The 18539-nt window shown below is 36.2% G+C and overlaps 2 protein-coding genes across 33 annotated transcripts in view; one reads left to right on the top strand and one right to left on the bottom strand.

The window, feature by feature from the left end:
- ESP4 (HEAT repeat-containing protein) overlaps positions 1 to 5321 on the top strand; it is a 46360-nt gene extending 41039 nt beyond the window's left edge. For 19 of the 20 annotated variants that reach the window (XR_016060778.1, XR_016060769.1, XR_016060770.1 and 16 more), the window contains 9 exons: positions 33 to 80; positions 1942 to 2016; positions 2931 to 3026; positions 3118 to 3198; positions 3287 to 3358; positions 3694 to 3738; positions 3915 to 3992; positions 4357 to 4460; positions 4560 to 5321. Coding sequence is in view for 10 of the 20 variants with exons in the window: in XM_088873821.1 (XP_088729947.1) it covers positions 33 to 80; positions 1942 to 2016; positions 2931 to 3026; positions 3118 to 3198; positions 3287 to 3358; positions 3694 to 3738; positions 3915 to 3992; positions 4357 to 4460; positions 4560 to 4701 (741 nt within the window). In the remaining 10 variants the exon portion in view is untranslated. The remainder of the gene's footprint in view (positions 1 to 32; positions 81 to 1941; positions 2017 to 2930; positions 3027 to 3117; positions 3199 to 3286; positions 3359 to 3693; positions 3739 to 3914; positions 3993 to 4356; positions 4461 to 4559) is intronic. The other variant, XR_016060773.1, reaches the window with a different exon arrangement.
- Positions 5322 to 6543: 1222 nt separating this feature from the next.
- LOC18433412 (Haloacid dehalogenase-like hydrolase (HAD) superfamily protein) lies at positions 6544 to 15016 on the bottom strand. Of its 13 annotated transcripts, none has more exons than XR_016060761.1 (7): positions 14700 to 15016; positions 10866 to 11006; positions 10421 to 10541; positions 10205 to 10286; positions 7487 to 7645; positions 6764 to 7005; positions 6544 to 6652 (listed from the first exon to the last, which is right to left on the bottom strand). XR_016060761.1 is itself a non-coding variant. In XM_020666742.2 (6 exons), exons 1-6 carry the CDS (start codon positions 14967 to 14969, stop codon positions 6978 to 6980), a joined length of 801 nt encoding a protein of 266 aa, XP_020522401.1. In that variant the 5' UTR covers positions 14970 to 15016; the 3' UTR covers positions 6544 to 6977. The 13 variants fall into 13 exon arrangements, 4 of the variants coding, with proteins under 4 accessions (XP_020522401.1, XP_011623015.1, XP_088729946.1 ...); XR_002280851.2 differs by having other exon boundaries at positions 7492 to 7645; XR_016060762.1 differs by having other exon boundaries at positions 10866 to 10994.
- Positions 15017 to 18539: the final 3523 nt, after the last annotated feature.

Genomic DNA, 18539 nt, shown 5'->3' with positions numbered 1-18539 from the left:
TAGTTTTGACGAGTGATTATTTCTCTCTGCAGGATGTGGGGATTCTTATACCAATCGTGTCGTCCTTGCCTAAAGACGAGGTTTAGACTTTGCACCCTATTATAGTATTTCACTTATATCTTTTGTTTTCTACGAAGAAGGTGGACAGTTTTTAGAGCTTTTTTTTTATGGACTGGCTTGGGTTCTTCAACTTTTAATCCTGAGTTTGCAAAATTGGGACTGTTGGATTTCTCATCTGAATTTCTCTCATCATTAATTTTTTCTATAGTGGTTACTAGCTTATTTATTAAATGAAAATGTAATGGAGAATGAAAAACGCATATCAAAACTGCATTGAATAATCTGGGGCATGTTTGATGACATGTAATTTTATATGGAATAGACTATCTTATCTAAAATTAATGAGCAAAATTTTGTATGGACTCCTAAAAACAACATATTCATATGATGAGTGTAGCTGAGATGAGGATGTTGAGATGGATGAGTGGCAAGACAAGAAAGGATTGAATTCGGAATTAATACATAAGAGAACTTAGGGGTGGCTCTAGTAGGCGATAAGATAAGGAGAAGTAGACTTTAGGTTGGCTAGCCATATGCAGCGTAGACCTAATACAACACCGGTTAAGAGGAGCAATTTGGTTCATGCGGAAGGCTCTAAAAAGACAAGGGGATGGCCCAAAGGACATGGATAGAAGTAATGATAAGAGATATGGTGACTTATGGTTTGATTGAGGTTATGGTCCTTGATAGGTCAGAATGGCAGAGCATGATTCGTGTAGCCAACTCCAAATAGTTGGGATAAGGCTCGGATGATGATGATGATAAATTACCCCTCCCTTATTTTTCCTATCGTGCAACTTCAATTTTTATAAGTATGTATCATCCTACCCCCACCTCACATCTTTCCTCTTCCTTTTTTATGTTTGCCTCACTAACTGCCCCAAAGACATATTTTACCTCACTATCTCCCCTTCCTCATCGCTTGCTTGAGGGACAAGCGAGAGAGAGGATTAGGAAAAATTTGCATATTGTTTTCGAGATGGTTTTTGAGTAAAGATAAAAGAGGAAAGAGAAGGTATTGACAGTGGGTGGGATGATATATACTGCTAAAATTAGCGTTACACGATAGTAAAAATGAGAGGGGTTATTATAAAATTGAACAGGAGTTTGTACAATTTTTTTCCAAATTATTGCACCCTACATAATATTTATTTTGTTGGTCGTTTGGTACTTATCTTGTATTATGTGTAATATTATTTAATTTCTTCAGCAATTTCCAGCTATTAAATTATTTCTGGTCAGAAACATGTGATATTCAAAAAATTACTTCTAACAAAATAAAACTACGTTTCAAATAGAAACTTATATGTGAAACTGCTTACTAAGTTTATCTCATATAACTTTATGATGGACACTGCCAAACTACAGATAGTTCATTATCACGGACAATTTTATTGAAATAGTGAAGTATCAGTGACAACGAGTACATCCTAACGGCCCTTGCAGTACAGATTTCCCGAAACGGTTTATATGACTACGGGATAAATTAGTTGAATTTCAAATTTAAGCAACATAAGATGGTGTTATTTTTTGGTTTGCTTTGGAGGTGATTTGATTCCACGTGTAAGGTTTACAGAGTGATATGATTGCTCAGAATCACACACATATTAAATGTTAATTTCAACTGTCCGTTGTGTATCGTAATATTCCTCTTTAAAATAATGTGCAGTATCTAATAAACTTCTGGTTATTTCATGCTATATGACATCTTGCGAACTTTCATATAGACTGGTATGTTTGGACCAGCATTGCCTTCTTAACTGTAGTTAAAAATGGCATCCTTATGTGTGATACATGATGTTTCAGATAATATTAAACCCTATAATCTATTATTTTGTTCCAATTATTCTGATTCTGCTCATTGTTCTTCACTTTTTTCAGTTATTATCTTTATTCCCCCAGCTTGTCGATCTACCACTTGAAAAATTTAAAGCTGCCCTTGTGCGTATCCTAAAGGTATCTTTCTTTAGTCATGCCAACTTTTCATCTAATTGGCAAGATTGCATTTGTATCTTTTCTTGTGTATATCTATCAATTGTGGACTTTGTGCTTCAGTTGAGTTCCTGTGGCTTGACCTTTATTTCTTATTTTAAGCATTTTTTGATTGAAATCTCCTATTTTGAGGTCCTTGAAATGATTACGGATCCAGAAAATGCAGAGGGGTTATTTTTTTCCTTTAAATTTCTTAGAAAACAGAGGGAAGCAAATAGAAACTGGTGAAACATTTAAAGTGTGGGGGAGCAAGGAGGATTCATGAGGAATAACATAGGAAAAATACAAAGGAAATATGGTAGTGGGGTGGTAATTATTGGGTAGTGGAGTAACGGCGAATTCATCACCTGTAAAATCTCTAATCTAATGGTTGGGAAGGTAACTCTCATGTAACTAAATATCAGGGACCCCGTACATGATCATTCCCCTTTCTTTTCATTTGTAGGAGTCTCTGCCTTACACCCACCCAGTAGGTTGGGGGCCACGAAGATTCTGAATACTTTGTATCTCTGTTGTGTTTTCCGACTTCCTGGATGAATTTGTGAAGTCTTGGGTTTTCTCTTATTTAAACTACCGCCAGAAGGAATGGTGAAAGAATAGGCAATAAATAACATCTACCCTCTTCTTTATTTGTATCAAGTCGTGCCATTGGTGCTCTCTAGATCCCAGAGAAGAGCCACATCACCCCTATGCCTCTTCAATTGTGGTTATTCCCAAGTGGCGTTATCTTTCTCTTCTCGAAAACCATTTTGCCTTTATTTTGACTTCATTCTGTCTATTATCTGGTTATATAGTTCAGTAAACAGTTTCAGGCTTCTGTTTCATGGGTCGGATTTTTTACCTAGATTTTCTTTTCTAATTTAAGTATTCTTTTGCAGGGATCTCCGAATATGGGTCCTGTTCTTACACCTGCTGAAGTGCTAATTGCTATCCATGAAATAGATCCTGAAAGAGATGGAATTCCATTGAAAAAGGCATGTTTTTGTTTGGTATTATTGGAAATTTTTTCAATAGGTAATTATTGGTTTTTCGCTTCTAAGATATACCATGCTGCATGTGAAATAGGTGACAGATGCATGTTCTGCATGCTTTGAACAGCGGGTGGTGTTCACGCAACAAGTTCTCGCTAAAGTCTTGAATCAACTTGTATGTGCTTTGAAAGCTTGATTTCTTTTCAAAATAACCCTTTTTTGGATAATTTGAATCTTATCGCATTAAGCACTTGTCTTGACAGGTTGAACAGATTCCTCTGCCTTTGTTATTCATGCGTACAGTTATACAAACTATTGGTTCTTTTCCTGCACTGGTGAGTAGTTGAACTGCAAGCTTTCTTGTTTCTTCTTGAGAATTTTATGTATGCATTGATGACATTTCAGGTCATCCTTATCAACTAAAGATATGTCACTTTGCTTTAGTTGGTGTAGTCAGAACCTGAGTTATTAGCCAAAACATTTATACTTAACATTAAAGCTAAATACAATTTCTTGGGTGGCTTACAGTAACTAATAAAAAGCCTTGTGTATTAACTGAAAGACTCAGACGTAATTCCAACGTAGCAAAGTTCCCGTGTTTGAATGGATCTAAGGTGTTTAGATTTCAGTTCCCTTGACTTACAGATGGTTTTATTTGGATATATTGCAGGTGGACTTTATAATGGACATTCTGTCTCGCCTAGTAAGCAAGCAGGTAAAAGATTTACATGTTTCTAGAAAGGTGAATATTTATATTAGCAACCATATGGCCTTAACGAAAGAGAAGTGGCATGTCAGGAGTTCTTCAAAACTGTCATGCATCTACATATTAGTTCATTTTTGTTATCCTCTCCAACTTTGTGTTATTGATTATTCACTGTGTTACTGCAGATCTGGAAATACCCTAAATTATGGGTGGGATTCTTGAAGTGTGCATTTCAAACAAAATCATACAATGTTCTACTGCAGGTATACCCAGTAAACCACTACATGATCCATTTATAATCATCTTGAGTCGTGCCATGTGCAGTATAGTGAAAGCATGTCCCACTGCAAATGTTGTCTGGCAAAGAGAACTCGCAAAAGAAGAAATATATTTTCTTTGTTTCCTGCAAAGAAAATCTATTCATCTATGGTTTGTAATGACATTTTCTAGTTGGAAGAATATATGTAATCCAATGGACTATGGAAAGCCATTGTCCATGGGGTTATCACCATCCTTTGAAATGCTGTAAGGTTGACACCTTATATAAACATTTTCTTTCTTTGAATGATTGCACTTATATTTCCTCTGTTTTCTTTGAGAATAACTTTCATATACTGTCATTGACAGCTACCAGCTGCACAACTAGAAAATGCACTGACCAGAACTCCAGCACTAAGACAACCCCTGGTTGCTCATGCTAACCAACCAAATATCCGGTCGTCACTACCCAGGTTCTTCTGAAACATGCTATTAAACTTGATTCTTTCTTCCCTTTTGCTTCTCATTTACTGATGTTCTCTGTCCCGGTTTGGTAATGGTTACATTATCAGGTCAACCTTAGTGGTTTTGGGCCTTGCTCAAGATACCCAATCATCAAGTCAGGCCCAACCAAGCCTATCCTCTGCTGATGCAGGGACCTCCAACACCCAGGCATTAACAGATACAACTAAAGAAGCAAAAACTGTCGGTTGAAATAGGAAGACCTGATGTAAATTGTATACAAAATCTGGGTATGGGGCAGGGCAAAGTGGGTGTAGAATATGGTTAATGCTGCCATATATTTGTTCTACTGGAGCATGACTAATTTTTTGAAGAAGCTGAAGGATTGATGTTGATTTTATACAAGATCCATACATTGATGAGATGTAGTGGGTGTAGGGGATTATACTGGACCATGCGGTAGACATCTCTGATCTAGAAGGGCCAGCAATGTCCTTTTGAGCATATGGGTCAGATTGTGCGATTTGGCTCTGGAAGTGAGGTCCTTTGGCAGAGCCATACCCCTTAATGGAAGTCGGCCTTTGATTATGTGAAAACTGCCATTGCTAACTAATGCGAGATCATCTTGTTTGATAAGTTATGAGGCAGGGTCCATTGACTGGCTTGCGTTATTACATGTCTGTAGACTGGCAACAAGCTAACAAGCTTGCCTATAAATTTGTAACATCGGCCAAATTGATAGAAAAGTTGTTAATGGTATGTTAAATAACTTATAAATGGAATAGAGAGCATTGTCATCATAGTGAAAAACTAAACATTTGGCTAATGCTGCTAGTATCTTTTGAATAGTGGATGGTGATTTCATTTGACCACTCTGGACTCTTGGGCAGTCAACTTGTAACGGATGCTTAACTGGATGTGATAGCAGAACAATGGATTCTCACACATTTTCACAGTAAGAACTGTTTTTTTTTTTTTTTTCAACGTGTTCGATTAATTTTTCTTGGGGGAATTCCTAAAAAGAACTTGTGAGTGAAAAAGAGCCACTGTTGTCTAGACCATGGTTACCAAGACTGGGCAGGATTGGACTGGCCTGTCCGTCCATTCAAATTGCTGACTGGTGCCTTGGTTTTTTGGTTTTGATAAAAAAATCGGTTAAAAATTAGTATTTGACAGGTGAGTTGGATTGGCAGGTTTGACGGCACAATTAACTAAATAAACTTGGGCAATTTTTTATGGGTAATGTTTGTACAACATGCTTACTATATAGTACTATACAAGTAAGACACCTTTAAAATTTGCTTGAAGATGTACTTGCATATTTCTTTGGCCAAAGGTATCACTATCATTACATTAGACAGATCGAATATGGCGGCAGGTGCTTCCTTGAAGTGCTTTATATCGGAAACCCCATGACTTGAAAGTTGATGTCCAACCATAATTAAAAAATTTTAAAATCTAAAAGTAATGCAAATTGAGCAGAAAATTTTGAAATTTGAAGATTCATCTTTATAAGATGCACTATTTTTAGAACTTCAATTTTTTTTGTTCTTTATATCCTCACATCTCATCTCAAAATAGAGATGATCAATTGAGAGGTTTCTAACTTGGGAACACCCTTTCCTACTAGATTTTTGAGGGGTACTATCCATAGTATAAGGTTGTAAACTTTATGAACTTTTTTTTTTTTATATAATTTATAATCTGATTTTTTTTTTTTTTTATAATTAATTAATTATTTATTTAGAATACAAACTAATTTTGTTGGCAGTTAGATCAATTTTAACCAGACCGAACTTCGTCTGGTTTGATACTAATAATGGTAGCTAATGGCACCGGTCAGACTGCCCAACAAAGTCCATTAAATGGACATTCTAGTTATTGAGAATATCCCCTTCTTTTAAGCGTGGAAGTGTGTTATGGGACCTGTGCCAAATGTTTGTGACAAAACGGGTTCCAAATGTTAACCCGAGCTTACCTAGGTCAGCCACTTTTAACGGTTGGAGAGCGAGAGACGCCACAAGTTCAATGCCATGATGTCAATTCATAAAAATCAATTTAATCAGTTTTACACATGCTAATTCTAACGCAATATTGCCCCAGCTAATAAGAACAATAACATTTAACCAATAGTTATAAGACAAGGGGCAGCAACCAACAGTTGATGTTACATCCATGGCCATGGCAGGAATGCTGTTATTCTCTGCATGGCAGGAGCAAAAATGAGCTTCTAACAAATACAAGCTTCAAAAATATGAGAAACCATAAAATAATATACAGGCTTTAAACATGGCTCCCAAGAATGTCGACATACAAGCATTCACAAAATCAGGCAGGATCTGCATCATGTACACAGAAGTTTGTATTTCTAGAGAGACTCAACTCTCTTCTTTCAAAGCCTTCATGCAAAAGGCAAAGATTTTAGGGCAGCCAATAGGTTGAAGGAATGCCATGCTTCTGGAACCATTCAGGCATGTGAAACCTTTCATGTAGTGCAGGCCGGACATCCTTTTGTAGAGAAAGGTGTTTTAGTAGTGGGAGAAGAACCTCGATGAGCTGATCAAATCAAACAAGGAAACAGTAGTGTTAAGGGGATCTGTTTTTTTATTAGAAGTTTACTATAATTAACTGATCAAGCCAAAACATTATGATTAGGAATTTACTATGATCTAATAAACAATGGAAAAACCATAGTCCATGGAGTCATCAGCATGTACTAAAATGACAGGCAGTGACGGAGTGAGGGTGTCCATGGAGCCATCAGCATGTACTAAAATGACAGGCAGTGACGAAGTGAGAGTGAGCACCCGATATTGGGTCATGTCCTATTCGGGTGGTTTCCTTTCTCTCCATCACCGGCCTTCATTTAGATGGTTGGTGATGACCCATTGGAACAACAATGTTTTTTCTGTATGATTCATTGCTTGTAGGATTATGTTCCCTTTTCTTATTACTAAAACATGTGAAATCAAGGGCATGCAATAGGAAAAATGCAACAAAGAAATGCCAGTGGAAATTTTCAAATGCCTCAACTTACACAACCTGCTCATCATTGGGCTGCCCTGCAGAAAAAGGCAGGCATGGTATTCCATTTAGTGGCTGCAGCAAGAAACTAAATGGGTTGTTATCCACAATCACAATCCGGCAAAGATCCTTTGAGAGGCAAGAAAGATCCTTGACATGTTCTCGGTATTTCCTGATACAACAACATTAACAAATTTGTCCAGTTTAGTTAAAAATAACATTATGGCTCTCAAAGTCACCGTGAACATCTAATGCTGTGGGCATCTCGCATACAAAATTATGAATACAATTTAGTATAGTCAATCTCATATATGGGAAAAGGTTGAGGTTAGCCCACTAGTTCACAAAATATATATATATATATATATATATATATATATATATATATATATATATATATATATATATATATATATATATATATATATATATATAGGAAAATGCTGAGATTAACCCACTAGCTTATATGAACATAGGAGCCCAACGACCCAAATTGGCCAATCAGACGGTCATGACCTCATTTCGTGTTTGAATTTTAATTTTTTTTCTAAAAATCTAAATAACTTGGAATTTTAGGGGTCCATTCTTCTCATCAAGGCGCACCTAATAAAAATATTTAAAAAATAATTCCTAAAAAATAAATTGATCAAAATACCCCCAAAAATGTTTTAGAGGTATTTTGGTCAATTTATTTCTTCAAAATTATTTTTTAATTAGATTATCCTATATTTGAAGAACACACGCCTAAATTTTAAGTTATTTAGATTTATAGAACAAAAATTTAAATTAAAATACAAAATTAGGTCGTGACCGTCCGATCAGCCTAGATTCAATCTAGGTCGTTTGGCTCATATGAGCTAGTGGGCTAATCTCAATATTTTCCATATATATATAGGAAAAGGCTGAAGTTAGCCCACTACCTCACAAAATTAGAACTGGGTGAGCGAAATAAAGATGTGCCACTGGAATTTTATTTGATCACCTCATACCAATGAAGCTGAAGAGCAAGTTCTATAAGACAATAGTGAGACTAGCTTTGCTCTATGGGGCTGAATGTTGGGCAGACAAAAAACAATATACCTATAGAATGAGTGTAATAGAGATGAGGATGTTGAGATGTATGAATGACAAGACAAGAAGAGATAGAATTCGAAATAAATCCATTCGAGAAAATTTTGATGTGGCACCAATAGGCGATAAGATTAGAGAGAGTAGACTTGAGTGGGCTGGCCATGTGTGGCACCAATAGGCGATGAAATCACTTGTTACGAGGTGCTAGTTAGTCCAAGTGGAAGGAATTAAAAGGGTAAAAGGTAAGCCCCAAAAGACGTGGTTGGAAGTAGTTCAGGAATATATAGGGACCTCACTGAGGGTATGACATTTAACAGAGCAGACTGGCGGGGCTAGGATTTGTGTAACCGAAACCAGATAATTGGGAAAAAGCTATGAATCCCTTCTTGTCTCACTACTCATCCATCTCAACATCCTCATCTCCACTACACTCATTCTATAGGTATACTATTTTTTGTCTGCCCAACATTCCGCCCCATAGAGCAAGGCTAGTCTCATAATTGTCTTATAGAACTTGCCCTTCAACTTTGTTGATGAAGGCTATTATGATGATAATGATAAATGCCACATAAATGGCTTTCTAGAAGTGTGGTTTCATTGTATTACAATGACATGGGGATATGAAATCACTCATCTCTCTCTCTCTCTCTCTCTCTCTCTCTATATATATATATATATATATATATATATATATATATATATATATATATATATATATATATATATATATATATATATAGGGAAAAGATGGGATTAGCCCACTAGCTCATATGAACATAACGTCCTAGATTGATTCTGGGCCGATCTGACGATCACGGATGTCCGATAGTGTTTGAATTTTAGTTTTTTTCTACAAATCCAAATCACTTGAAATTTTAGACGTGTGTTCATCAAAAATAGGTGAATACTATAAAAATATCAAACAAATATTTTACATGAAATAAATTGACCAAAATACCCCCAAAAATCTTCGGAGGCTATTTTGGTTTTGCGGATAATATTTTTTATATTTTTATGAAGTGCGCCATGATGAGAAGAACACACACCCAAAATTTCAAGTGATTTGGATTCGTAGAACAAAAAACTAAAATTCAAATACTATCGGACATCCGTGATCGTCAGATCTGCCCAGAATTAATCTGGGACATTGGGTTCATATGTTTATATGAGCTAGTGGACTATCCCATCTTTTCTCATATATATATATATATATATATATATATATATATATATATATACAGTAGAGATCGTTGAAGATCTTGTAATAATTTTGTGTATCATATCCTATATAAAAACTGTAGTATTTCATATGTGTATTACTTATTTTACTCTATTTTGCTATGCAAGTTACATTTGGTTGTATAATACATGTTAATGATAGTGCATGGACACAAATTTTATTTTTGGCTAGGGTGTGGTTTATATAAGTGTCAACCACGAAGGAAAAAATAAAGACATGATTATATTTCGGCTGCTGTTTCTTTTCCTATATACATAAGAGATAGTAAACCAAACAGGTTATTCCTAGAAGCCTGAAAGGTCTACAAACATTATCACAGAGAATCCCCTTAGCAAATGATGGTCTCAACTCTCGTAAAATTTTCAAGGCTTAAACTAAAAGCATACATGCTAATATTCCCATCTCAAACCAAATTCTTACGTGCTAGTTGTTGAAGGCCGATAAAGCCGATGTGAAAATCTGTTTTCAAGATCTATTCTGTCAACTAGGGGTCTTGCATAAGCTACAATTAGCAACAATAAAAGAGCAGCTTATATACCATCATAAAAAGAAACGAAGAAATAAAGCAAGCACGTTGCATGAGAAGAGAAGAAGACACTAGGTATGAAGAAAAAAAAAAAAGGTGGGATATCAAACCTTCAAGGCCAGCAGTAAATAGGATGAGCTCAGCAAATTCACTGAGCTTGGCTAAGAACTCATGCAAACCAGGACGCTCAAACACCGTCACATGATTAACTTTCTGTTTTCCGTCACCTTCCTTACAACCATAATATCTTTCAAAATCAATACTAAGCTATAAAGGAGAAAAGGGAGTATCCAACAAATATTATGTGTATACTTTAAAATACACAGGAAGACCATCCATCATCTCCTATCAACATGGATAGTGGAGATAAAATATTATATGAACATGGGTAATTTCAGGTGGTCCACTGATTGATATCCATGGTCTGTCATAAGAACAACTGGTAGGTGGCCTGACTGTGAATTATACAGCACATGCATAATGTGTAGGCTATAATTCACAAAGAGAATAAAGGAACTAATGAAAAAGGAAGAGTACAATGAGCAATGAACTCACTGTGTCTGTAGATACACATTCCAGCTCAAACCAGTTGAGCCCAGCTTGTGTCGCTTGATTACGAACAACAATGGGCAAGCTGGACGTCTCATAAGCACAAACTAGTGTCTCATCCAAATCAAGCACCACCTGCATGCTCATCTTTATCAACAATAACAAGAGAGGAAGAAGAATGATGAGAGATCCCACAATATCCTATCCATAAAATCACTATGCCATATGTAATATAGCTTAATCATAACATAGCAAACTTGTTTGATAATCAGCACTGTTTCAACTGATAAATATTTCACTAATAAAATTCTGATAAAGTTTGTGATGTAAGTGGAGGGGAACATGGAAACATAACAGAAGATGTATTAGGAGCATGGAAGAATACAAAGAGCAATGTAAAAAATCATTAATTGAAATTTGAAAAAGATAACACCAAAGGGAAATTATAGACAACTAGATGTCCATTAACCATTTAAACAATCAGGGGAATGAGTGGTGCATTTACAGGTTGAAACCTCATGGCTTTACAGTGCCTGAATTTCCAATCAGGAAGTATTAACGCAGTTGTGATATAAACTGATGCGACCATCTAACGAAAATCTTTGCAGGATGTGGAAGGTCCATACAATGCACAAAGTTTTCCACTAACAATAAAGAAGCATTGAAAGAAAATTTACCAGAACTGTGACAAATAAAACGTCCTCTTGCTTCTCTAGGCCTCCCTAACTATTACAGCTAGTTGATATTTGCCATTTTAGGTCTTCTGACCTCATTTCTCACACACATGTTTTCATACTGATAAAAGCACAACAAGCAAGGAAAATGAGAACAAAAAGCAAGGGAATCTACTCAACAGTACATCTGTAATAACAATCCATCCTGGATTAGCATCTCAATAACAGACAAAGTCCTAATATATAGTTGGCCACCACTTCACCTCTTGCCCCGTAGTACAAAAACTATAGTATATTGTGGCCCACAGAGGCATTTATCCCACTCTATGCACTCTCTTTAAGCTAGTGAGGGGGCTATATTACTGACATTTTTGTCTTTGTATATCCTAGTGGTTTTGGAATCAATGTTACTTTATCTTCACTCCATGTATTTTGATGTGTGAATTCCTTCATGGAACCCAATATCAAAACATTAATGAAATAGTGGCAGCTTCCCGTTAAATCCCATGACGAGAAAACTCTCTGAAGAAAATATTTGATAATGAAAGCATGTTTGGCTTTCACATGTGCACAAGCAGCGCTCTATGATATTGTATTAGAACATGCATCAGAATGAGACACTAGGCTCACAGAATATAGATCATGTTGCTTGTCTCGTGTCTTGCTGCGTTTGCATTCTCCTGTGGGAAATTGTTTGATGTTTCCTGCTTGCTTTATCTGTAGCATTTAAATCCTCCAAGTGTCAAACGCCCCATAAAGCTTACCAACTCACTCAACTCTCTAATCTCTCATTGTGAAAATATACAAGACAACTCACTCAACTCTCTAATCTCTCATTGTAGAAATATACAAGACAACTCACTCAACTCTCTAATCTCTCATTGTGGAAATATACAAGAGAATATTGTACAGCTGTACTATTTTTGACTTGCATAGCATGCCATCTTTGACATGCAACCATCTTTATTGACTTTGTAAATAGCCTATACAGGCTATATACCACTCTGTAACCCTATAAGAATAGGGCTCTTGTATACACATAAGGTATGTTCCGTAATACATCTTCTATAGGGGCTTAAGGTCTAGAAATACAGAAATTACATATATTCTAACATGATATCAGAGTAGGTTAGTATTTTTATTGGATCAATCTTGTCTCAGCCAGATCCGAAACTGCTGTTTTAGAATTCGCCACTCTGATTTCTGATCTGCCTTTATTCACCCGTCTACCCATCGCCCTCAACCAGTCAGATCAGCCATTCGTTATTCAGCCCTCTGCCATTTGGCCCTCTAGCTTTCACACAACCAGAGCGAGGAAAGCCCTCGTAGATCTACTCTCTCAGTCTCTCTTTAAGATTTTTTGCCCCCTCTGAAAATCCCACAGCCACTCACCCAAATAGCGTGGTCCACAGGGGCGACACTTACTTTTTACACTTTTTGCAATATTTGCTTCGATTAACCATTAATTTATTTTTTAGTATCACCTAAGTTGGGAGTGACTATTCATTTGAAAAGATGGGCCCCCCTTGGGAGTGGCAAAGAGCCGAATAGCAACAATTTTCGATTGGACTAAGACAATTGATCTGATTAAAACACTAACCAGCTCTGATATCATGCTAGAATATTTGTAATTTCGATATTTTTGGGCCTCAAACCCCTATAGAAGATGTATTATAGAACACACCATATGTGTGTATAAGAGCCCTATTCTTATAGGGTTACAGAATGGAACACAACCTGTATGTGCTATTTACAAAGTCAATAAAGACAATTGTAAGTCAAAAGATGACATGCTACACACATAAAAAATAGTACAATTGTACAATATTCTCTTGTACATTTCCATACTCATGACGTCTGTACTTGCCTATAATAACCATTTACTTATCCCAAAGAGAAACACAATCGGCCATTGGCCACCACCTCAATCTTCCAAACTTAATTCCCGAAAGAAGTCCGATTTGCCTCTTTCATTCTCTGAATCCCGAAACCACCTTGCATATTTTAAAGCCTACAAGCTTTTGTCCATTTGACCAGCTGTGGAACTAGGGTGCCAGATACCTCTCCATAGGAAATTTCTTTAGATGCACTCCTAATCATCTACAACAGATATTAGCATTTCATACAAAGTCACGAAGTACATGAGGAAGTTGCAGAGACTTTCCTTGTAACCCTGACTCCGAAACAAAGATATATTTTTTCCTTTTCTTTTTTTCGTCTTCCAATTAACTCCCAAAGAACGACATCTACTTTTCAATACACAATCCCCTCTATTAAGCTTAGAAGTCCCTAGGTAGTGATCTACCGTTAACTAAATATGTTGGCCATCGCCCAAGCTCTCTACCCAATCCCCACAACTAATTAGCCATTTGTCAGGCTATAACATGGCTTCATAGCATTTCAAGACCATTGAGGATGTATTGCAGAATAGCAATGTATTGCCAACAAATTAGAAATGGAAAACAGTACCTCCTAGAGATTTATAACCTTCTAAGAGATCAGTCCCAATTTTTCATGTGCAATAAAACTAGAAGGAAGCTTTGGACAGAAAGAGAACTCATTTTTAGTTTCCTTGATTAGGTCCCTATGGACTTCGAAGAAGGCCACAAAATCTCTGCTTACAGAGATAGTAGTCAAAGACGCACTCTGTACTGGGAACAATCTCACATTACCTTGATAACCCCCTCCATTCAACAATTCCAGCACTCATATCTGCAGTATCATATGATGTTCTCTTGGTAATCAATAGAAGTTACTTATAAATGAAAAAAATCCTAACATTAGTAAACAAATTCGTCACAAAGAACCCCATGACTTAGGTCTAACAAAAAAAGGAGAATTTTTTCCATTGGTAAAAACAGAAATCATCAATTTCATAAGTGCAATCAGATGAAACTAACACATATCCCCAAAAAAAATAAAAAGAAAATGAAAGAGAAGGAAAGTACCCAAGTGAAAAACATATCAAGAAAATACCCAAAAACACAACCCAACCATAAAATTCAGCTAAAACCCACACCTTTAATAAGACCAACCCATTAAGTACAAGCAACTGATCCACACACAAAAAGATCATTTTTCAGAGAAGCCCATCAGCAATTGCACAATAACTAATCTTTCAAATTCTAAACAAACCCATCGGCTTAACCGCATCCATTAATTGTACCGTAAGTTTATCAAAGGTCTCCTCTTCAGCACAAGCGGGGAATTCCTCCTCAGGCAACGTAGGTTCAACAGGGAGAGGCTTAAAAGGAGGAGGAGAATCACAGAGAAGAGCAGGTCTAAGTCCAAAGAAGCCAAAAATTTGAGCTAAAGTTGGGGTCCCCTGCAAAAGTTGCAGAAGAATTTGGAAGAAGAAAGCCAACCAATTTAGAAAGCCTCTCCATATTTGGAGGCTCCGAGGGGAAACGACCTCGCCCTGTGCCACCAGGGCCATGGATCACCAGACCCAGATGCCCAAAAAACCACAAAGAGAAAGAGACAGCAAGAGAGAGAAAAACAATAGCTGTAGAGAGAAGATGTAAGAGAGTAATTATAAAGAGAGGGAAAAGAGATATAGGAAGCAAGATGTGAAAATCCAGGAGACTGATTGTTTAGAGAGAGAAAGAGGACTGATTGTTTAGAGAGAGAGGATTGATTGTTGAGAGAGAGAGAGAGAGGCCTGCGAATGCGGTGCCCCTCCTCCAGTTGAGGGGAAGGGAACAGAGCAAAGACAGAACAAAGCGTGGATCCAATAATAAAAAGAGACTATTACAAATAACCCCAAGACGAGACTTTTTATGAAGTTACCCCAACCAAACGTATTTTTTTTTCACGTTTTTCCCCGAAATAGAGTTTTGTAGCAATACCTCATAAGTAAAAAATTGTCCCTTTTTTTTTTTTTTTTTGGAGAAGAACAGTTTTTTTTGTACATAAAAATTTAATTTTGGCCAGACATTCACATAGGTATATATGTGCTGCCGGACCGGCATTTGATATTGCCGGACCCCGTTAAACTAAAAAAAATATCAGACCGCTCTTTAATATTGTTAGACCCCGTTAAACTAAAAAAATGTCGGACCGCTTTTTGATATAGCCGGACCGCACTTTGGACTTGTTGCCGGACCGCATGGGCCTATTGTCGGATTGTTCTTTATCAAGTACCGTACTGCCTCCTGTACTGCCGAACAACCATTATTCTTTACTGGACCTATAGGATTTTTTAGCACATAATGATCCTTCCAATTTTCCTTTTTCTCTTTTGATGTTATGATATGGTGGTGTTCACTACTTCATGTGATTGTAGGTTGTTGTTTTTGCCTTGGTTTTGAACTTTAGACTTGTGATAAAAAATAGTTGCTCAAACTGGAAATCAACCCAGTTAGATCGGGACCGTGAGGTGGACAATTCCAAAACGAAAACCCCTACAATCACTTGATTTTTCTCGGTTTGCTGATTATAAATTTCATTTCTTATAAATTAATTAGTACAATTGTATTAGGCAAACCGGAAGAGTCCGAATCAGACAACCAGCAAGTCAGGGCCCGAATCCTATTTTCAAACACCATGGAAAGGGAGACCCTCCCTCAAGACAAAATGATTCAAGTTGTTTTAAAATTGCTTAGATTGTTATAAGTCAGTTTCAACTTTCTTTGGGGGAACAAGGATGTCCCCCATTCTTGAAAAGGCCTCAGCTTTTCATTAACATATTTGTGTACGCGTGTGTGCATGAATGCATCTATCCCAAGCTATTAACTTATACAGGCTGAATGATTCCATGCACAAATAGCTTTTTCCATGTGCCTAGTGAACTTGGACCGTTCATCTTGAGGATGGTCAAGTCTAGTGGTGCGGGTCCGATGCCCATCAAAACATAGTCCCCATCCTGTGATCGCCTTGATAGAAGTATCGCACGAATTGACAAACCTAGATACATCAAACACATTGGAAGTCATGTGCGCTTGACCTTATAGAATCATCACTTGAGAATTGTACACTAAAAGACCATTTACTTATGGTATAAGGTATAATTACAATTAATAATCAAATATGAATTCAACCGTGAATGATAAAGTTCGAAAAAAAAAAATTTAAAATTTAATTCTAACATTTTTGCACTCGATTCTCATTGATAGGATGCATGTATTTTACTTTTAAAAGTGTCCTAATGTCTCTTCCTTCTAAATTTCGTGTCATCCCCAAAACTTGAAGAATACAAGGTAAGGAAAAGGAATTGCAAGTGCGTACCTCACACGAGGTTGCTTACCAACCACAGAAAGAAGGAAAAAATAAGGCCAAGCTTATTATGATTATGACCATTTCCCTCTTAACTGAGTTATATTTGAAGTCACTGAATTTGACCTAATAAGTCATGTTTCTTTTGTCCAGTAGGAAGTTTATGTAAAGTCCACACACAAATGTAAAGTTGACACCTTCGAATGTAAATGTAAAATTGAGGTGTCTTTTTTTATGTTGGAAAAAACATCTAATTGATCATCTCGATATCGAGGTTGCAGTCGTGGAGAATGTATTTTTTAGTCGATCATCAAGATTTCTACTATTGAAACCACATTTTTCAACAGTATTTGAAAGTGAAGTGAGTTCTACTGTCTACTATGATTGTTTAGAGCCTCGGCTCTATACAAACCGCATCCTCTTTATCAAAATACCTATCAGAATTGAGTATTTAGCATTTTTATCCATTTGCAACTATTCAAACATAAGATCATGTGAATTATCATGGGTATTTTGAAAAGAAATTAAAAGACATATGCGAGGCGTTAAATTGTTTATTTCTCATGTGTAATTTGATAAATTCCCTAATTATCATTTGGGACATGTGTATAATTGAAGCCAGTAATTGGGTGGGAGTGGAAATACAAATTTATGAGGGCGTTTGATAATCTTTGCCTACATTTTATGTTTAGGGAGAGAGGGGAGAGAGAGAGGGAGAGGAGGTTTGGGAGCAATCCTTGGAAAAGTTAGAGAGAGAGAGAGAGAGGGGGGCTTTGGGAGCTTTCCTAGGAATTGGTCAAACTGGAAATCTATCGAAGACCGACTGGTCAGCCATTCCTATGCGTTTTTCCGATTTTGACGATGAAGGTGTTCACAAATTCTTGGATTCTTGAGAGAGAAACAAAAAAATATATATATAAAGAGGGGTGTGGTTTGTATAGAGCCGAGGATTCAAACAATCAAAGTAAAGTGCACCTTCTAATAGTGTTGAGAAATGTGGTTTCAATGGACTCAAATTTGATTGTTTAGAGCCTCGACTCTATATAAATCTATAAACTTTTCTCATGCTGGGTGCGGTTTGTATAGAGCCTAAGCTCTAAACAATCAAATAGTATTGAGAAATGTGGTTTCAATATTTGAAATATTTGTGATAGCCTTAAAATATATTTTTATAATTATTTATAAAGTTTAAAGCTTCAAAAATAATGTAGATCAACATATCTATGAAAACTTGAAAATCTTGAAAATTTACGGTCCAAAAATGCGTTATAAAATATACTATTTCCAAAACTTGCAATCCATTTTTTTCTCATGTCCATGCATCTTGATGTCGAGATGATCAATTTTAAGATATTTGAGCATCAAAACAACATCTTCTAGTGAAATATTTGAGGTCGTCTCAAATTTGATTGTTTAGAGCCTCGCCTCAGCTCTATATAAACTTTTCCCATACTAAAAACCTTTGGGATAGCCTTAAAATATATTTTTATTTTTAATTTTAAAATTTAAAACTTTAAAAATACTATAGATCGAGCAGATCTATAAAAATTTGAAAATATTGAAATTGACGGTCCACAAATGTGTTACCAGATGTACTATTTCTAAGTCTTGAAATCCATTTTTTTCTCATGTCTACGCATCTTGATGTCGAGATGATCAATTTGATGATATTTGAACATTAAAACCACATCTTCTAATGAAAGTTTTGAGGTAGGTTCTAATTTAATTGTTTAAAGCCTCGGCTTTATATGAACTTTTTCCTATAAGGAGTTCCAACTTCGTTGAATCTAGA

The sequence above is a fragment of the Amborella trichopoda genome, chromosome 8 (assembly GCF_054954075.1).
Source record: "Amborella trichopoda isolate Santa Cruz 75 chromosome 8, AtrichopodaSantaCruz75HAP2 v2.0, whole genome shotgun sequence".
Classification (NCBI taxonomy): Eukaryota; Viridiplantae; Streptophyta; class Magnoliopsida; order Amborellales; family Amborellaceae; genus Amborella; species Amborella trichopoda.
The sequence above is the reverse complement of the archived record's forward strand: the minus strand, read 5'-3'. Positions and strand labels throughout refer to the sequence as shown.